General features: G+C 38.9%; 2 protein-coding genes across 3 annotated transcripts in view; one reads left to right on the top strand and one right to left on the bottom strand.

Annotated features, from left to right (window-relative positions):
• Positions 1-9,590, top strand: part of HAT1 (histone acetyltransferase 1) — a 66,950-nt gene extending 57,360 nt beyond the window's left edge. For both annotated transcript variants that reach the window (XM_077883681.1, XM_077883682.1), the window contains one exon: positions 8,944-9,590. In XM_077883681.1, the coding sequence (XP_077739807.1) occupies positions 8,944-9,111 (168 nt within the window). In that variant the 3' untranslated portion in view covers positions 9,112-9,590. The remainder of the gene's footprint in view (positions 1-8,943) is intronic.
• SLC25A12 (solute carrier family 25 member 12) overlaps positions 1-18,308 on the bottom strand; it is a 204,614-nt gene that overhangs the window by 182,231 nt on the left and 4,075 nt on the right. The gene's annotated exons all lie outside the window — the stretch shown is intronic.

Below are 18,308 nucleotides of genomic sequence, written 5' to 3'. Positions count from 1 at the left end.
AACTTCTTCCACATTCCCTTTGTTAAGGTTGATATTTTGTCTCTTCCCATGATCACAAGTGTTCTTAATGGCATCTAGAATGGTGAATTCTTTCCAAAGGTTTTCAGTTTACTCTGCCTGGGTCTATCAGAGGAATCACCATCTATGGCAGTGATAGATGTGTAATATACTTGTGAAATGTACTTTTTAAATAGTTAAGACTGGAAGGTCAAAATTTCTCCTCAATTCATGGGCTACAAAATGGATATTGTGTTAGCAGACATGAAAACAACATCAATCTTGTTATATATCTCTATTAGAGCTTTTGGGTAGCCAGGTTTGTTGCCAGGGAGCAGTGATTTTTTTTAAAAGGAATCCTTTTTTCTGAGCAGTAGGTCTCAACAGTGGGCTTAAAATATTCTGTAAACTGTTGCAAACAGATGTGCTGTCATCTAGGTTTTATTGTTCCCTTAGAGCATAGGCAGAGTAAAACCAGCCTAAGGGCCTAGGATATTTGGAATGGTCAGTGAGCATTGGCTTCAATTTAGTCACCAGCTGCATTAGCTGCTAACAAGGGACTCAACCTGTCTTTTGAAGCTTCGAAGCCAAGCATCTCTCTTCTAGTCATGGAAGTCCTAGAAGGCATCTTCTCCAATAGAAGACTGTTTTGGAGTGCCTGGCTGGCTCAGTCAGAAGAGCATGTGACTCAGGGTACCTGGGTGTCTCAGTTAAGCATCTGCCTTTGGCTCGGGTCATGATCTGAGTCATGGGATCCAGTCCCGCATTGGGTTTCCTGCTCAGCAGGGAGTCTGCTTCTCTTTCTCTCTCTCTCTCTCTCTCTCTCTCTCTCTCTCACTCCCCCTCGAACCTCTAAACCTCCCCATCAGTCATTCTCTCTCAGATAAATAAAATCTTAAAAAGAAAAGAAGAAGATGTGACTCAATCTCAGGGTTATGGGTTTGAGCCCCACTTTGGGTGTAGAGATTACTTAAATGAATAAACTTATAAAAAAGAAGGCGGCTGTTTTGTCTACATTGAAAAGCTGTTGTTTAGTGTAGCCACTTTAATTAATTATCTTAGCTAGACCTGGATAACTTCCAGCTTCTGGATCAACACTTGCTGTTTCACCTTGCACTTTTATGATATGGAGATGACCTCTTTAAACCTCATGAACCAACCTCTGCTAGCTTCAAACTTTTCTTCTGCAGCTTTCTCACCTCTCTCAGCCTTCAGAGAATTTAAGAAAGTTAGGACCTTGCTCTGGATTAGGCTTTGGCTTATGGGAATGTTGTGGCTGGTTTGATCTTCTATCTGGACCACTAAAACTTTGTCCATATCTGCAATAAGGCTGTTTTGCTTCCTTATTGTTTGTGTGTTCAGTGGAGTAACACTTTGAATTTCCTTCAAGGACTTTGCATTCACAACGTTGCCTACTTTTTGGCTTATCTCAGTTTTTTTTTTTTTTTTTTAAGATTTTATTTATTTATTCATGAGAGGAGAGAGAGAGAGAGAGAGAGGGCAGAGACCCAGGCAGAGTGAGAAGCAGGCTCCATGCAGGGATCCTGATGTGGGACTTGATCCAGGGTCTTCAGGCCTTGGGCTGAAGGCGGTGCTAAACCGCTGAGCCACCCAGGCTGCCCTTATCTCAGCTTTTGATACGCCTTCTCACTGAGCTTAATCATTTCTAGCTTTGATTTAAAGTGTGAGATGCATAATTCTTCCTTTCATTTGTTTTTTTTTTTTAATATTTTATTTATTCATGACAGAGAGAGAGAGAGAGAGGCAGAGAGGCAGAGAGGCAGAGACACAGGCGGAGGGAGAAGCAGGCTCCATGCAGGGAGCCTGACGTGGGACTCGATCCCGGGTCTCCAGGATCAGGCCCTGGGCTGAAGGCGGCGCTAAACCACTGAGCCACCCGGGCTGCCCCTTCCTTTCATTTGAACACTTAGAGACCATTGTAGAGTTTATTTCAATATTGGCCTATTTTTTTTTTAATGTTGGCCTAATTTCAATATTGTTGTATCTCAAGGAATAGGGAACGCTAAAGGAGATGAGGAACACCTGGTCGGGGTACAATCAGAACACACACAACATTAAGTTCATCATCATCTATGATTCATTTTGTGCCCCAAAACAATTACAATAGTAACATCAAAGATCACTGATCATAGATCACCACCACAAATATAATAGTAATGAAAAAAGTTTGAAATATTGCAAGAATTACCAAAATAAGACAGACATGAAGTGAACAAATACTGCTGGAAAAATGGTGCCAATAGACTTGGCTTGACACAGGATTGCCACAAACCATCAATTTGTAAAAAAGCAAAAACAAAACCCAACAATATCTGAAGCATAATAAAATGAGGTATGCTCGTATTAAAATGAGGTATGCAGGGATCCCTGGGTGGCTCAGGAGTTTAGCACCTGCCTTTGCCCTGGGGCGTGGTCCTGGAGTCCCGGGATCGTTCCACATCAGGCTCCCTGCATGGAGCCTGCTTCTCCTCTGCCTATGTCTCTGCCTCTCTCTCTCTCTTTCTGTGTTTCTCATGAATAAATAAATAAAATCTTTAAAAATGTGTTTCTCATGAATAAATAAATAAAATCTTAAAAAAAAATAAAATGAGGTATGCCCGTATGAAAACTTTTAGTGAAGTAAAATAATTTATTGAATTATGCATCTCTGATAATTATTTGACGTTTTATGTAGGCAGATGTAGTACATGAGAGATGATGAATTCTAAGTGTAAGCAGTCGTAAACTCATGCCTAATAGGAATTTCTCTAGTTCATAATAGCAAGTATTTTTTACTCTTAAAGAATGGTAATGATTTGATTTATTTTATATTAATATCCTCACCTGTAAACAAGTTCATCTATCTGAAACATAACTGAAAACTGGTTATTACTCTTTAGTTTCTTAATTTACAGCTGAGTATCACCATCCTTGCACTAAAGTCCATACACAGATCATAAATTCTTCAGTGCTTGTTTGAACTGTATTTATAGTAACATACATTTAAATAAGTTCAGTTATCCAATATTCTATCCCACTGAGAAAAACAAGAAAACTTAAGGGTTACCCATCCCCTACTTTAGGTTGATAGTCCCAATGTTTAGGGTAGGAAATCTACCACAAACTTTAAGAAAGTCTAGAAATGAGTTAAGTGTCCAGTAGGCATGGGAGGAGTGCTTATGATTTCCTTGTTGAGTGGATGCAGATGATTTTTTTCAATTTGTTGTTCCAGTCTGATACTATGTACTTTGTTGAGTTATTACAGCATTCTTAGATGCAAAGTTATATTTAAAAATAAAGAAAAATTACTTAATGAGTATGATTTAGAATTTTTTTAGGTCTTTAAAATGTATGCCTAAAGGGGAAAGTTTGGAATATAAAATTTACATGTTTACTTTCACATTTTATGAAAAGAAATAATTTTGATTGTCACTGTTATTACTTGAGGTGTGAAATAGTTTGATAGCAAATTCTGTGCTGCCTTTATTTGAGGAATCAAGGTTACCTGCCAACCTAAACACACTCTTCCACTAAGAAATTATTTAGGTAGCTATTAGAAGTACTTGTACTTTACCTTTAAAAGTTTTTAAACACTGATAAGCCATTTGTATCAGTACCGAAAGGGGGGAAATAACCTATATTAAGTACAGTCTTTTTTTTAAGCACAAAAAGAAATACCATCCCTAATACAGAAGTAAGTTTCAGGTGTTCAAAAAAAAAAAAAAAAGATAAATTTGAACGATTTGGCTAAAAAAAGAAAAATTGGTATGCTTGGTTTTAGCATTAAAGCTTTTATATTGTTTCATGGGAATTTTTTTTTTTTTTTTTTTTTTTAATTTATGATAGTCACACAGAGAGAGAGAGAGAGAGGCGGAGACACAGGCAGAGGGAGAAGCAGGCTCCATGCACCAGGAGCCTGATGTGGGATTCGATCCCGGGTCTCCAGGATCGCGCCCTGGGCCAAAGGCAGGCGCCAAACCGCTGCGCCAACCAGGGATCCCTCATGGGAATATTTTAATTTTTAATTGGTTTACAAATATAAAGTTTAGAACAATTGTTAATATCCCTGCATTTGGAATCTGGAAACTCAGTTTTGAGGTTTTTTTTAGAAATTGTGTAACTGTTGACAACTCATTAACACCTGGGTATTAGATTTCCCTTCCATGAAATGGAAGTGCCTCCATAGTTAGGAACTGAACAGAAAGAAGTACAATACAGTGGTGCATGTTTTAAAAGATATCTTTTGACAAGTCTTTGGAATTAATATGCTTCCACACTATTATTATTTTAAAATTCTTACAAAAGAACCATATCTCTGTACTTCACAAAAGTGACAACTAGTTCACCCAAAGGAAATTAAGGAGCCCTCAGAGGTGGTGGCATTTTTGAGATTATATTGGTAAGCCCTCTAGGAAGATGTTAAAGCCAGGCAAGAAGAAAGGATTATTTTATGGAAGTAATAAACTCATATTCAAGCATTTATGTTAACATGAATAAGTTTAAAATAATACCATCTTTAATTTGTCTTCATTATTTAAAAATTATGAACTGCCCTAATCTATGAAGGAATTAAGTTTTTGGTTTTGGGGGGAAAAATTATTCTAAAGCTTATAGAATACTATTCCAGTCTTAAGGAGTCCTTCCCTTCCCTTCCCTTCCCTTCCCTTCCCTTCCCTTCTTCCCTTCCCTTCTTCCCTTCCCTTCTTCCCTTCCCTTCTTCCCTTCCCTTCCCTTCCCTTCCCTTCTTTCTTTTTTTAAAGTGTTTTTTTAATACATTGTTTAAAAGATTCATTTGTAATATAAATACAGTGGAATATATACAGCTTAAAGAATATTAAAGGTCAGTAAAGTAAATAACTAATTTGAGGTTATTTACTAATAAAAAAATCAAATCATACCTTATGTGTTCATGAGGAGCTTATATAGTTTTTTTCCATAAAGCTATTTATAGGTATTTTTATTCCTGTGTATTTTATTATTTTAAAGACTTTATTTATTAGGGAGAGCAAGCAAGCTTGAGAGCACTGAGCATGGGGGGGCGGGTAGTGTCAAGAGGTAGGGGAAAAGCAGACTCCCAGCTGAGCAAGGAGCCTGACACTGAGTTCCATCCCAGGACCTTGGGATCATGACCTAAGCCCAAGGCAGCCTCTTGACCAGCTGAGCCACCCAAGCACCCTTATTCCTAGGTATTTTAGAGCTCTTAAATTAATTCATAGATTTTCTTTTTCTTTTTTAAGATTTTATTTATTTGAGAGAGCACAAGCAGGGGGAAGGACAAAAGGAGGGAGAGGAACAAGCAGACCCCTTCCCCACTGCTGAGCCCAGAGCCCAAAAAGGGGCTTCATCTCAGGACCCTAGGATCATGACTTGAGCTGAAGTCAGATGTTTAACTGACTGAGCCAACCAGGCACTGCTAATTCATAGATTTTCCTTTGTGCCAAAAAAAATTACAATAGTGGTTAGTTCTGACATCCAATGGAGAAATTGAAGGTGGAGAAGGAGATAAATTGGGAATGTAAGCTTTCAGATTTAAAAACAGCATAATAGGCACACCTGAGTGGCTCAGCAATTGAACGTCTGCCTTTGGCTCAGGTCATGATCCTAGGGTCCTGGGATCTAGTCCCACATCAGGCTCCCCACAGGGAGCCTGCTTCTCCCTCTGTCTTTGTCTCTGCCTCTCTCTGGGTCTCTCATGAATAATGAATAAAATCTTAAAAAAAAAAAAAACGTAATAGGGGATCCTTGGGTGGCTCAGCAGTTTAGCGCCTGTCTTCGGCCCAGGGCATGATCCTGGAGTCCTGGGATCGAGTCCTGTGTCAGGGCTTCATGCCCTCTGCCTATGTCTCTGCCCACCCCCCCTCTGTGTGTGTGTGTGTGTGTCTCTCTCATGAATATGTAAGTAAAATCTTTTTTAAAAAAAAAAGCATAATAATTTAAAATAGTATGTTACTGGCACAGGATTCGTTCTATAGGTTATTTGCAACAAAATCTGATAGCCTAGAATATCTAAGAATTTAATATGATGGTTCTATTATATATAAGAATTTAATATGATTGGAGGTATCTTCAGGTAATGGTGTTAGATTATTTAATAAACGTTATAACTGGTTAGCCATTTAGAAAAATAGCTTCTATTCCTATCACATGCCACAGTAATATGCTGATAAATTATCCTTTAGTTGCTGAACTGCTTTCTTAAGTTAAATGCTCTTAGTGCAGTCATGCCTGTTGGCATAAAAAATAACTTCTACAGCAGAAACAAAGCATTTATCATGCATGTGACTGAAGAGTAAGGAATACACTGGCCTGGTGGGTCTTAGGAACAATAAATTTGAACTTTCGGGCAGCCCGGGTGGCTCAGCGTTTTAGCGCCGCCTTCAGCCCAAGGTGTGATCCTGGAGACCAGGGATCAAGTCCCACATCGGGCTCCCTGCATGGAGCCTGCTTCTCCCTCTGCCTGTGTCTCTGCCTCTCTTTCTCTCTGTGTCTCTCATGAATAAATAAATAAAATCTTTTAAAAAATTTTTGAACTTTCATCAGTTCTCTAGAACTGATGTTCAGAGTGTGATCAGTAGGTAAGATTTACATTACTTTGGAGCTAATTTTTAGAAATGCAAAATCTCGTCCCACCCCATACCTACTGAGTCAGAATCTGCATTTTATTAAGGTCCCCAGGTGATTTATGTGCACACTGAAGTTTGAGAAGTACTGCTTTAGAAGGCATCTTATATTAAAGTTAAGTTTTTAAATTTCTGGTTATAGTAATAGCAACCCTATTTACTAATGGCTCCACCAATTTAGACCAGGATCAACCTAATTTTTTTGTAGTGTCAGAAAGGCTTATCTCCAAACATTGTTGTCACCTTGTTTTAAAAACATGTGGTTATATGGCACCTGGCTGGCTCAGTTGGTACAGCATGCAATTCTTGATCTCAGAGTGATGAGTTTCAGCCCCACATTGGGTGTAGAGCTTACTTAAAAAAAAAATTAAATAAAAATGTATGGTTATTAATTGAGCTTTATTTTGAGCTCTTTAAGTAGTAATTATGACACATTTGCCTAGTATTCCAAAATTATCAGGGTTTTCTTTAAGGGACATTTATTAGTTTTTAGGATGGATTTAGAGTTGTTTTTTCTTACTCTTTTTTGAAAGGCAGGAACTACACAATACAGATTTCCAACCAGATTGTTAAGAGTTTACATCCTTGGGCAGCCCGGGTGGCTCAGCGGTTTAGCGCCGCCTTCGGCCCAGGGTGTGATCCTGGAGACCCGGGATCGAGTCCCACGTCAGGCTTGCTGCATGGAGCCTGCTTCTCCCTCTGCCTGTGTCTCTGTGTCTCTGCCTCTCTCTCTGCCTCTCATGAATAAATAAATAAAATCTTTAAAAAAAAAAAAAAAGAGTTTACATCCTAGCCTCTCATCTTATTACCTCTGTGTCAAGTTACTCAATTCCCAAATCCTATTTTTTCTTCATCTATCAATTTTGGGAGTTAGACTACCTATCTTACAGAGTTGTTAGGATTACATGAGTTAATCTATGTGATTTCTGATCTTTATGTAAAGTTAGCCTTTATTATATATTCTAGTAAAAGAAGATTGGTATATTAATCTAGAACAATTTACCCAAGTGTATGAAAGTTTCCTGTATTGCAGTGTTGCCACCTATCCAGGAATTGGAGTCATTCTTCATTCCCACATCACCCAGTATTTTCTTCCCTAAATCTGTGCTTGCCCCTCCATCCCTGCTCCTACTGACTTAGTCTAGGCTTTCATCATCTCACTTGAATTTTTGCAGTAGCTGCCAACTTGGTCCTCCAGTCCCATCCTCAGCATTACTAACACAGCGTTCTGAGACATGTTCTTTTAAAAGCTGTTACTGGCTCCCTTCAGGCTCAGCATGGTGGGTTCTGTCTCAGTAAAATGTGGGGGCAGAGGAGGAAGGAGGTTACTAAGATAATGTATGTCTGGATAGTAGAAATTTAATAAGTGCTAGTTAATACTATCTTTTTAGAGGAGGACAGTTTTTGGTTATTTTTCTGAAACTCCTCAGTTTTTGTTTTTTTTAAAGATTGTATTCCCTTATTCATGAGAGACACAGAGAGGCAGAGACCTAGGCAGAGGGAGAAGCAGGCTCCTCACAGGGAGCCAGATGTGGGACTCAATCCTGGATGCCGGGATCATGCCCTGAGCGGAAGGCAGACACTCAACTGCTGAGCCACCCAGGCAACCCATGAAATGCCTCAGTTTATTTTAAAATTAATATGTGGTCCATAAATACATCACTGGGTAAGGAAACTTAGAGATGAATTTAGTGGAAGGGAAAAGGCAGTTTGGATCAAAACTAATACAGTGAATTAATGATTGAATAGTGAATTGAAGAATAATAGCACTTAATCTCAGTTTTTCCATCTTCGGTTAATATATTTATTAAAGAGGAGCACATGGGTGGCTCAGTGGTTGAGCATCGCCTTTGGCTCAGGGCATGATCATGGGGTCCCAGGATCAAGTCTGACATCAGGCTCCCCATGGGGAGCCTGCTTCTCCCCCTGCCTATGTCTCTGCCTCTCTGTGTGTCTTTCATGAGTAAATAACATCTTTAAAATATATATGTATTACATAATAATATACAATAAATTTTAAAGATAAATTATATAATATATAATAAATATATATTAAAGAAATGTTTGAGTATCTGTACTGGTTCTTTATTATACTTTGGAGAGGGGGCTGTTGATACAAATTCCAAGTCTTCTAGTTCACTCCACTTAGCGGGTTTGTAAGTCCATGGTTAACATTATATCTAGGCTTCTTTAAGGAAAAAATTGTGTGGGACAAATTTGGGCATATTCCTACTGTTATTTCTAACAATGGGAGGAGACTTAAAATTCAAAGAATATAAAGAAATATATCTTTTTTCTTAATCTAACCAATAATTGTGTTTCTTAGAAAAAACAGAGAGATCTTGCTAAAATGAGAAAATGTCTCAGACCAGAAGAACTGACAAACCAGATGAACCAAATAGAAATAAGCATGCAACATGAACAGCTGGAAGAAAGCTTTCAGGAACTTGTGGAAGATTACCGACGTGTTATTGAACGCCTTGCTCAAGAATAAAGATTATTCTGCTCTGTACAGGAAGTTTGCAAATTTCTGTACATTGTGTTGTGGAAAATCTAATGATGACTTTAATTTTAAAATCTTGTAACATTTACTTACATTAAAAGTTATCTATCTTATTCTTAGTTGAATATTTTCTTTTTGAGAGATTGTATATTTTAAAATACTGTTTAGAGTCTATGAGCATAAATTACATTTAAAAAAAATATATAGCTTCTGAAATACCACTGCAGTTGCTTCCCTTCTTAACAGTATAATAAATGCTTAGTTGTGATATGCTAATGTGTGATGATATGATTCTTAAATACTTAGGATAAACTTTAGGTCTTGTTAAAAACCTTTAGGTTTTCACATCACATAATATCCTCTATGTCCATTCATGTTGTCACAAATGGCTTTTAGGCTTTTATTATTATTCCTCCCTTTTTTTGCTTCTAAGATTTTATATCTGGCACCTTTAAAACACTCCTCTTTAAGCTCTTCCTAGTAATCTTGTTTTTCCTGTGTGATTTCTCCAAACAGGAAATGTTCCTAGTATAGATTTGTTTTAAATAAACTCCCCTAAAAAAAAAAAAAAACTCCCCTATTAACTATTTTTTGGAGAGGGGGTGGATGGATAAAGAGATGGATAAAGAGAAAGGAAACTAGATATAGCCTAAAGCCTAAATGTTTGGCATCACATATTAGTTGAAGATAATTTAGAAGTTAGCACAATTGGGGGCAGTAAGTGGGTGGCTCAGTAGTTGAACACCTGCCTTTGACTTAGGTCATGATTCCAGAGTCCAGGGATCAAGTCTCGCATCAGGCTCCCTGCATGGAGCCTGCTTCTCCCTCTGCCTGTGTCTCTGCCTCTCTCTGTGTCTCATGAATAAATAAAATCTTTTTTAAAAAAGTTAGCATAAACATTTATAAATAATGTTAAATAATAAATCAGTTTATAAAAATCAGTTTACATACCATTATGAAATGTATCTTGTATAAAATGAGGTATATATCTGTTGTGATTTGTTACAAGGTTCTGAAGATGTTGAAGTCCAAACAGGAAAAAAACCCAATAATGATAAATTGCTTACTATAGTCTTTTTTTTTTAAGATTTTATTTATTTATTCATGAGAGACATAGAGAGAGAGAGAGAGAGAGGCAGAGACACAGGCAGAGGGAGAAGCAGGCTCCATGCAGGTAGCGCCATGTGGGACTTGATCCCCAGGACCCCAGGATCACGTGCTGAGCCGAAGGCAGACACCCAACCGCGGAGCCACCCAGGCGTCCTGAATTACTATAATCTTAACTTTATTTTTATTAGAGTATAAATAAATTGCCTGATACGGAATCATTAAAAGTAAAAGCCTCATGTTTATAATGTGTGCCAGTAAGTGAGGCATTGTATAACATCAAAAATGGGATGTAAGTTGAATTTTATTTTTAAAGTCTGATTTGAAAAAAATAAAATAAAATAAAATCTGATTTGCTTGGTGCTTAAGGCAAAATCCCAACTTGGGTAAGTACTGTTTTATCCTTAGATCAGCTTCCCATCAGTAAAACCTGCCAAACATAGAAGCAAAGTAGCTAGTACCCTCGACACAAAATAGTTGTGGCCAGCAGTATACCAACAGCACTAAGCCATCGCCTTAGAATCAGGGTGTTGGAAAAGTTTTATTCCCACCTCAAAAGTTTATATATAGAGAGATAAAACTTGGATTTCTGAGAGTGTATATATACATTATTTGTTCAGCTAGAATGAAATAGTTAAAATTCTTTCTGAAAATACATGAAAGCAATTTGCTTTTCATCTAAATTAGCTAACTTAAAAATTTATTAAAAATTCACATTCAAGGGGATCCCTGGGTGGTTCAGTGGTTTAGTGCCACCTTTGGCCCAGGGCGTGATCCTGGAGTCCCAGGTTCAGGTCCCATGTCAGGCTCCCTGCGTGGAGCCTGCTTCTCTCTCTGCCTGTGTCTCTGCTTCTCTCTGTGTGTGTCTCTCATGAATGAATAAATAAAATCTTTAAAAAAAAGAGTCTGAGGGGATCCCTGGGTGGCGCAGCGGTTTGGCGCCTGCCTTTGGCCCAGGGCGCGATCCTGGAGATCCGGGATCGAATCCCACGTCGGGCTCCCGGTGCATGGAGCCTGCTTCTCCCTCTGCCTGTGTCTCTGCCTCTCTCTCTCTCTCTGTGACTATCATAAGTAAATAAATAAAAATTAAAAAAAAAAAAAAAAAAAGAGTCTGAGGCTTAACTGAGTGAGCCACCCAGGTGCCCCCTCTAACTTGCTCTTTAAACTTGATATATCTCGGGGCACCTTGGTGATTCAGTCGGTTAAGTGTCTTGCTCTTGATTTGGGCTTAGGTCATGATTTCAGGCTCCTTGGATAGAGCCCTAAGTCAGGCTCCAAGCTTGGTGGGGAGTCGGCTTGAGATTCTCTCCTTCTGCTCAAATAAATAAATAAATAAATAAATCTTTTAAAAATAAAAAGAAACTTGATATATCTTGGAGATCATTAAAACTATTATTTAATGGCTGCACAGTATTCCATTGTATGGGTATACCATGAGTTACTTTACCAATCCCCTATGATTTAGATTGTTTCCAATATTTTCCATTACAAACGGTACTGCAATGCATATTCATATAACACATGTGCTATACATACATGTGCAAGTATATCCACACATTGGAGCCCTAGAAATCACATACTTTATTCTGATCTCATTCTTCTAGTGACTATACTACATTTACAACAAATTAACATGAACTAACAATACAGAAGCTTGATACCGTACCAATGTGGAATAAATTATGCAGATAGGAGCATACTGGACTAATCCAACCATCCTCATTCACAGCTAGAAATATGAATTATCTTAAAGTCAAAATGATTTGAATGCTTAGGCATATGTACCTTTTTGTTTATTCCTTTAGTCTTGCTTAGCTCTTCTCAAACCTTATAATCCAGAAGAACTGCTGTATAGCAGAGTTTCTCAACCTCAGCACTACTGACATTTTGGGCCAGATCATTCTTTGTTGTGTGGGGCTGACCTATGTACTGTGAGCTAGTTAACAGCATCCCTGGCTTCTATCTACTAGATGCCATTAGCACTACCCTCATCTCCAGTTGTAACAACCAAAAGTGTTTAGATATTGCTATGGGTCCTCTGGGGGACAAAATCACCGTTGGTTGAGAACCACTGCTACATGGGATTGAATGCTCATCCATGTTAAGCACTATTTTTTATTATGTAACTAACATAGACATTGTACAAAAGTCAAAAATGAATAAGTATTTGATGAGAAGCTGCCCTCCCATTCAGTCACCCAATTCACTTCTCCAAAGGCAAGTACTTTTTTTACCAGTCTCTCTTGTGTCCCTCAGAGTCTGCAAAGACCTGTAATTTTTTGTTTCATCACAAATGCTGATATACCGTATGTAGTACTCAGAATGTTTTCCAGTCAAATTTAGCTCATTTGGGGGCATGTGGATGGCTAAGTCGGTTAAGTGTCTGCCTTTGGTTCAGGCCATGATTTCACAGTTGTGGGGTCAAGCCCTGCAAGGGGCTCCCTGCTCAGCAGGGAGTCTTTGTCTCCCTCTCCCTCTGCCTCTCCCTGCTTGCATTCTCTCTCTCACTCTCTTTCAAATGAATAAAATCTTTTAAAAAATTTAACTCATTTTTATTAGTATATATTAGAACACATCAGTTTTAAATTTTTAAAAAGATCTTATTTATTTATTTGATAGAGGGGAAGAGAGCACAAGCAGGGGGAGCTGCAGAGGAAAAGGGAGAAGCAGACTCCCTGCTGAACAAGGAGCCCAATGTGGGCTGGGATCATGACCTGAGCTGCAAGGCAGCTGCTTAACTGACTGAGCCACCCAGGTGCCCCAGAACACTTCAGTTCTAAACACTGTGATTAAACAGCTGTTTGAGGGACGCCTGGGAGGCTCAGTGGTTGAGCATCTGCCTTCAGCCCAAGGCCCGATCCTGGAGTCCTAGGATCAAGTCCCAGTCAGGCTCCCTGCAGGGAGCCTGCTTCTCCCTCTGCCTGCGTCTCTGCCTCTCTTTCTCTCTGTGTCTCTCACAAATAAATAAATAAAATTAAAAAAAAAAAAAAAAACAGCTGTTTGATATTCCATAGTTTGATTTCAATGTGTTTAACCCAATCCTATATTAACAGACATTTAGGTTGTTTCCCAGCCTCTGCTCTTACAGGCAGTGCTGCAGGGAATATTCTTGTGTATACCCCAATTGTACATGTGGGAGTGTGTATACATGATGGTGATGGAATCAGTGAGCAAAAGGGTATAGACATTTTACATCTTGGTAGGTTTAATACACAGTTGAGACAACAAAGAAATGTGAATATGGACTCTGTTTTAGGTGATACGGGATTTTGCATTTTTGTGATAATATTGTGATTATGTAGAAAATGTCATTATTCCTACGAGTTACATGCTGAAGTAGGTTTTAAAGATTTTTATTTCCTTATTTGAGAGAGTATGAGAGAGAGAGAGCGCGCGCAGAGGAAGAGAGAGAAGTAGGCTCCCTGTTGAGCAGGGAGCCTGATGTAGGGCTTAATCCCAAGATCCTGGGATCACCATCTGAGCGGAAGGCAGAAGCTTGACTGACTGAGCCACCAGGTGCCCCTAATGTTGAAGTATTTAGGAAGAGTCATAGTGTCTGCAACTTACATACACACATGTATACATAGACAAATATGTATATAAACAGAAACAGAAAGCAAATGTGCCAAAAAATTTTAAATTATTGAATCTCGATAGAGGTATATCCTCTAGATGTTACCATATATATATAGTTATATAGATGTTTACCGTATGATTCTTCAACCTTTCTGTATTAGGTTTTCAAAATAAAAATTGGAAAGGAAAACTTATTGCATTCATGTAAAAAAAGAAAAACCCAATACCATGAGAAAGGAACAAATAGTAAGAAGAGCTCTTGGAAATTGAAAATAAATATTCTAATTCAAGCAGCAGAAATGTGGGGCATAAAGTTGAAGAAATTTCCTAGAACACTGAAAGAGAAAACATGAGAGAAAAGAGAAATCAATGTGGGAAATCTGATAGCTTATTTTCATTCCAGAGAGGAAAAGAAAGCAGAACATTATCAAAGAAAGAGGACAGTTCCTCAGAGCTAAAGAACTGAATCTTCAAATTAGCAGCTCACTGAAGGTTGAATAGGCTTAAACCATCATCACTAACGTTTACTGAGCACTTACTATCTGCTAAGCACTCGATTGGGTCCTGTCAGTTCTCACAACAACCCTCAGAGACACATGGTACTCTCCTCAGGTGAGGCCTGGGGAGGTATGTTGTCTGAGGTCACACAGAAAGAGGCAGAGCTAGGACTTCAGTGCAGGCAGTCTAATTTACTCAGGTTCTTAACCACTACCTAAAAAGACCCACGTAGACTAAATTATTAAATTTCAAAACACTGAGCATAAAAATAAAAATCCTAAATGCTTTTAGAGGGCAAAACAGAGGTCACGTGGGGGAGGTGGGAGCATTTAAATAGCATCAGACTTCTCATCAAGCATACTCCATGCTAAAAAGACAACGGAACAATGTCTTCAAAGCATAGAATCCTATATCCAAACTATCAGTCAAATGATGCTTTTGGAACTCTAAGCAACTAGAAAACTTATGTCACACACTTTCTGATGAAGTTCCTTGTAGGTCTATTTCAGCAGTATGAAAGTGAAATCAAAGAGCATGTTAAGACATGGAATATAAGAAATGGTAAAACTAATCTGATTCCAATAAAAGGAAATCTGAGCATAGCATCTGAATAACATACCTAAGAAAGTGGTCCAAATTATAATAGGAAATTACGAACTCAAGAAAAAAAAAAAAAAACAACGTATGAGAAAGTCAGAGTTCAAACATCATAAACTGTAGTTGGCATGGCTTTGAGCAGTAACTAGAAACAAATTGCTTGAGTTCAGATGGACTGGGAAAGGGTAGGATGGGAGACTATCCCTTTTCAGTGTAAACCCTTGTTATAACTGCATGTTTTTAAAAACTATGCGTCATGCTGATAACAAAATTTTATTGAAATACCATCACTATATTGTTCAGCATCTAATGTTGAATGTATATAATTGTCAAATAAACTATAACTGTAAACCATGTAAATTTTATTTTTTTAAAAATTTTATTTATTCAAGATAGAGAATAAGAGCACGAGCTGGGGTGGGGGGGCAAAGGGTGAGGGAGAAGCAGGCTCCCCACTGAGCAAGGAATCCAACGTAGGGGATTCGATCCCAGGATCCTGGGATCATGACTTGAGCCAAAGGCAGATGCTTAACCAACTGAGCCACCCAGGTCCCTCCAAAACATGTAAATTTTAAAAATAAATTTACGTGAAGCAGACAAATGGCATCTTTAAACAGTGAGACTGTGCTCAGCCTGACTTCCACAACAGGACTTGCCAAAAAAAAAGATAATGAAGAGCTTTCTTTAATAAACAAAACAAAACAAAAAAAACAGAAACTACTAAAAAACACAATATGCAATCCTTTTCTTTGGAAAAGAAACTGTCCCTATCTCTGACACCCTGGTGCTATGAATCAACAGACGCTACATAGAAAACCAAAGCTTTGAAATTCTTTGTGTCATAATTTGGGGGGGCTTTCCATTAACCCTGTGGAGAAATATAATGCAATAAAAGTGTAATGCCATCTCATGAATATCTGAAGAGTGTAAGATGCTTATTAATATCTTGTAAAAAATATTTTTTTAAGATCTCCCGTGTTATGAAGTACACAGGCTGGAAAAGGGTTGCATCTTCTCTCCTACGACCTCTCTGGGCCTCACTCTCTTGATCTCCAAATTGGAAGGGGTAGAGTTAGAGCTGTTTCAGGTGGTCTTTGCAGCCCTTTCCAGTTCTTCAACTGTATTCTCTCTCTTCAAAGTTAATAAAAGGCCAGTTGGAAAGTGTGCTTTGGCTAGACGCTCATGTGGTTCACCTGGACAGTTCTTTAGATTTTTAATTAATAATTTTGGCAGGTGAATCTGTGTGGAAGTCTTGGGCTGTACAGTTTGTTTGCCTGCTCTCTGAATCCCCCTTTGTGCAGGCCGTGGGGCCACCACAGTGAGGCTTGTTTGCTGTCTGTTCCTACAGCAGCTGCTGCTTTTCTTTCTTTATCCTTTATCAAGCAAAAGAAAATGCAGTGATGTTTGTGTGTGCTTCAGAGGAGGGAAATGCTCTCCAGACAGGTTATTCTCCGGGTTAAAGTGGATGGGGTGAGCACAGAGGAGCTAGCTCAATGGGAAGAGAGGTCGAGGCAGCATCTGCCCTCCTGTTTGTTTCGACAGTTTCAGTCTTGCGTATAGAATGTGTTGAGTGAGAGGCGAGCAGAAGTTAAGAAATGCCCTACTGCTTCGTTCGTCAGCCAGTTTGGGGAGTGGAGGCGGAGAGTAGGAGGGGAGAAGGGGACATACAGCCAGTCTTCTTTTGCTATTATTAAACCCCTTGCAATTTCATCATCTCCACTTCGCAGCTTCTTACTGCTGTGTACCCTGCATAACCGTTAACTGACCAAGAAGTACTGTTTCCCGCTTCTGGTAGGAAACATCAAAATTCCAAATACTTTCCAGCCGTGACATTGATGGTCAAACCGCTCTATGAATTGGTTTCACACAATCCTACAGGACCATATATTTTTGCTCAAGCACACTAAGCATGAAACAGCAAACAGAACCATAAAGCCAGTAAAAGAATATACAAAGATGGAAAGATCTGAGAAGGTAACCAGGAGTGAACCATCACTTTGGGAGGGAAAGGGAAAAAAAACAGTAAGTAATCTTAGAGAAGGTGGAAACAGTGAAAGGGGAACAAGTGTGTGTGTGGGGGGGAGGGGGGAGCAAAAGGAAGAGAGAATGCGCAGTAGACTGCAATAAAACCACAGGTACCGTGTGTGCTCCTGGGCTTCTGCATATGATTTGCCAGGTCTGCTGCCTTGGGCTCCATATAGATGTGTGACTGGTCACGGTAACAAGAGATTCCTTCCCTCAGAAAGCCCAATGGTACGTGCATAGAAACAACATCTGGATGAATATATATCCACCTGTTAATACTGATCACCTAGAGGGAGTTTTTCTGGGTGACTCCTGCTTTCTATATTATACATCTCGGTCATTCATTCTTTCTTTTTTTTTTTTTTTTAAGATTTATTTATTCACGAAAGACACACAGAGAGAGGCAGAGCCGCAAGCAGAGGGAGAAGCAGGCTCCCTGCGGGGAGCCTGATCTCAGGACCTGGGGACCATGACCTGAGCTAAAGGCAGATGATCAACCGCTGAGCCACTCAGGGGCCCCAACATCTTGGTGTTTCTAAGCATTTTTCAAAAGCACGTATTACACACTTGTGTAAACAGAAAAGACAAACCAAAACAGACTTTTAAAAAAGTTCCAACGAGGAGATCAAGAGTGTTTTCCTTTCTCTTTCTTCTTTTACAAGTGTGGATTAGAGATGCTCAAGGAAGAATTATATCCCTCTCACCTTCATCTTTGCAGTAAGTGAAAGAGATTAAATAGGTTCTAATTTCCTGGAGACTTATATAATTAGAGGTCAGCGATTTTCTCAGGTCTGGGCAGCCAGGGATAGCCAGAATCTGTAACCCTTTATACCTGGAGTTGTTCCTACGGGGCTTATCCTCTCAAAGGTATTTGCTCCTTCTTTATGGACACTCTTGTGAGCATGTTAGTCTCAGCTTTCCGATTCATGTTTTTTTATTTTTTTATTTTTTTAAGATTCTAAGTAATCTCCACACCCAATATGGGGCTCGAACTCACAATCCCGAGATCAAGAGTGGCACACACCACCAACTGAGCTGGCGATGCACTCCTCCAATTAGTTTCTTAAGAACAATAATATTTTATCTCTTTGGAGCCTAGAGTAGGCATTTAAGTATTTCTTCGTTGGCTGGTTGATTGCTAAATTTGAGTGTAAACTTTTTGCCTTTCTTCCTTACTCTGATGGAAATTCTTCATTCTCCAGAAGCATATTTTTCAGGTGCTACTTTTCCAGGGATTACTAATAAGGAATAGATGGCAGTCACTGGTGGTACACATTTCTTTTTATTTGGATTTCATGCAGACAAATGCACACTTCTGCTTTAACCCAACTTCCCTCAGAGCCAATTCCAAGACATGAGGTCAAGGATGCCTTCTTTCCTCCAAC

This window comes from Canis aureus, chromosome 34 (genome assembly GCF_053574225.1).
Source record: "Canis aureus isolate CA01 chromosome 34, VMU_Caureus_v.1.0, whole genome shotgun sequence".
Lineage (NCBI taxonomy): Eukaryota > Metazoa > Chordata > Mammalia > Carnivora > Canidae > Canis > Canis aureus.
Note: the sequence above shows the minus strand (reverse complement) of the source record. Positions and strands in the feature narration are given on the sequence as shown.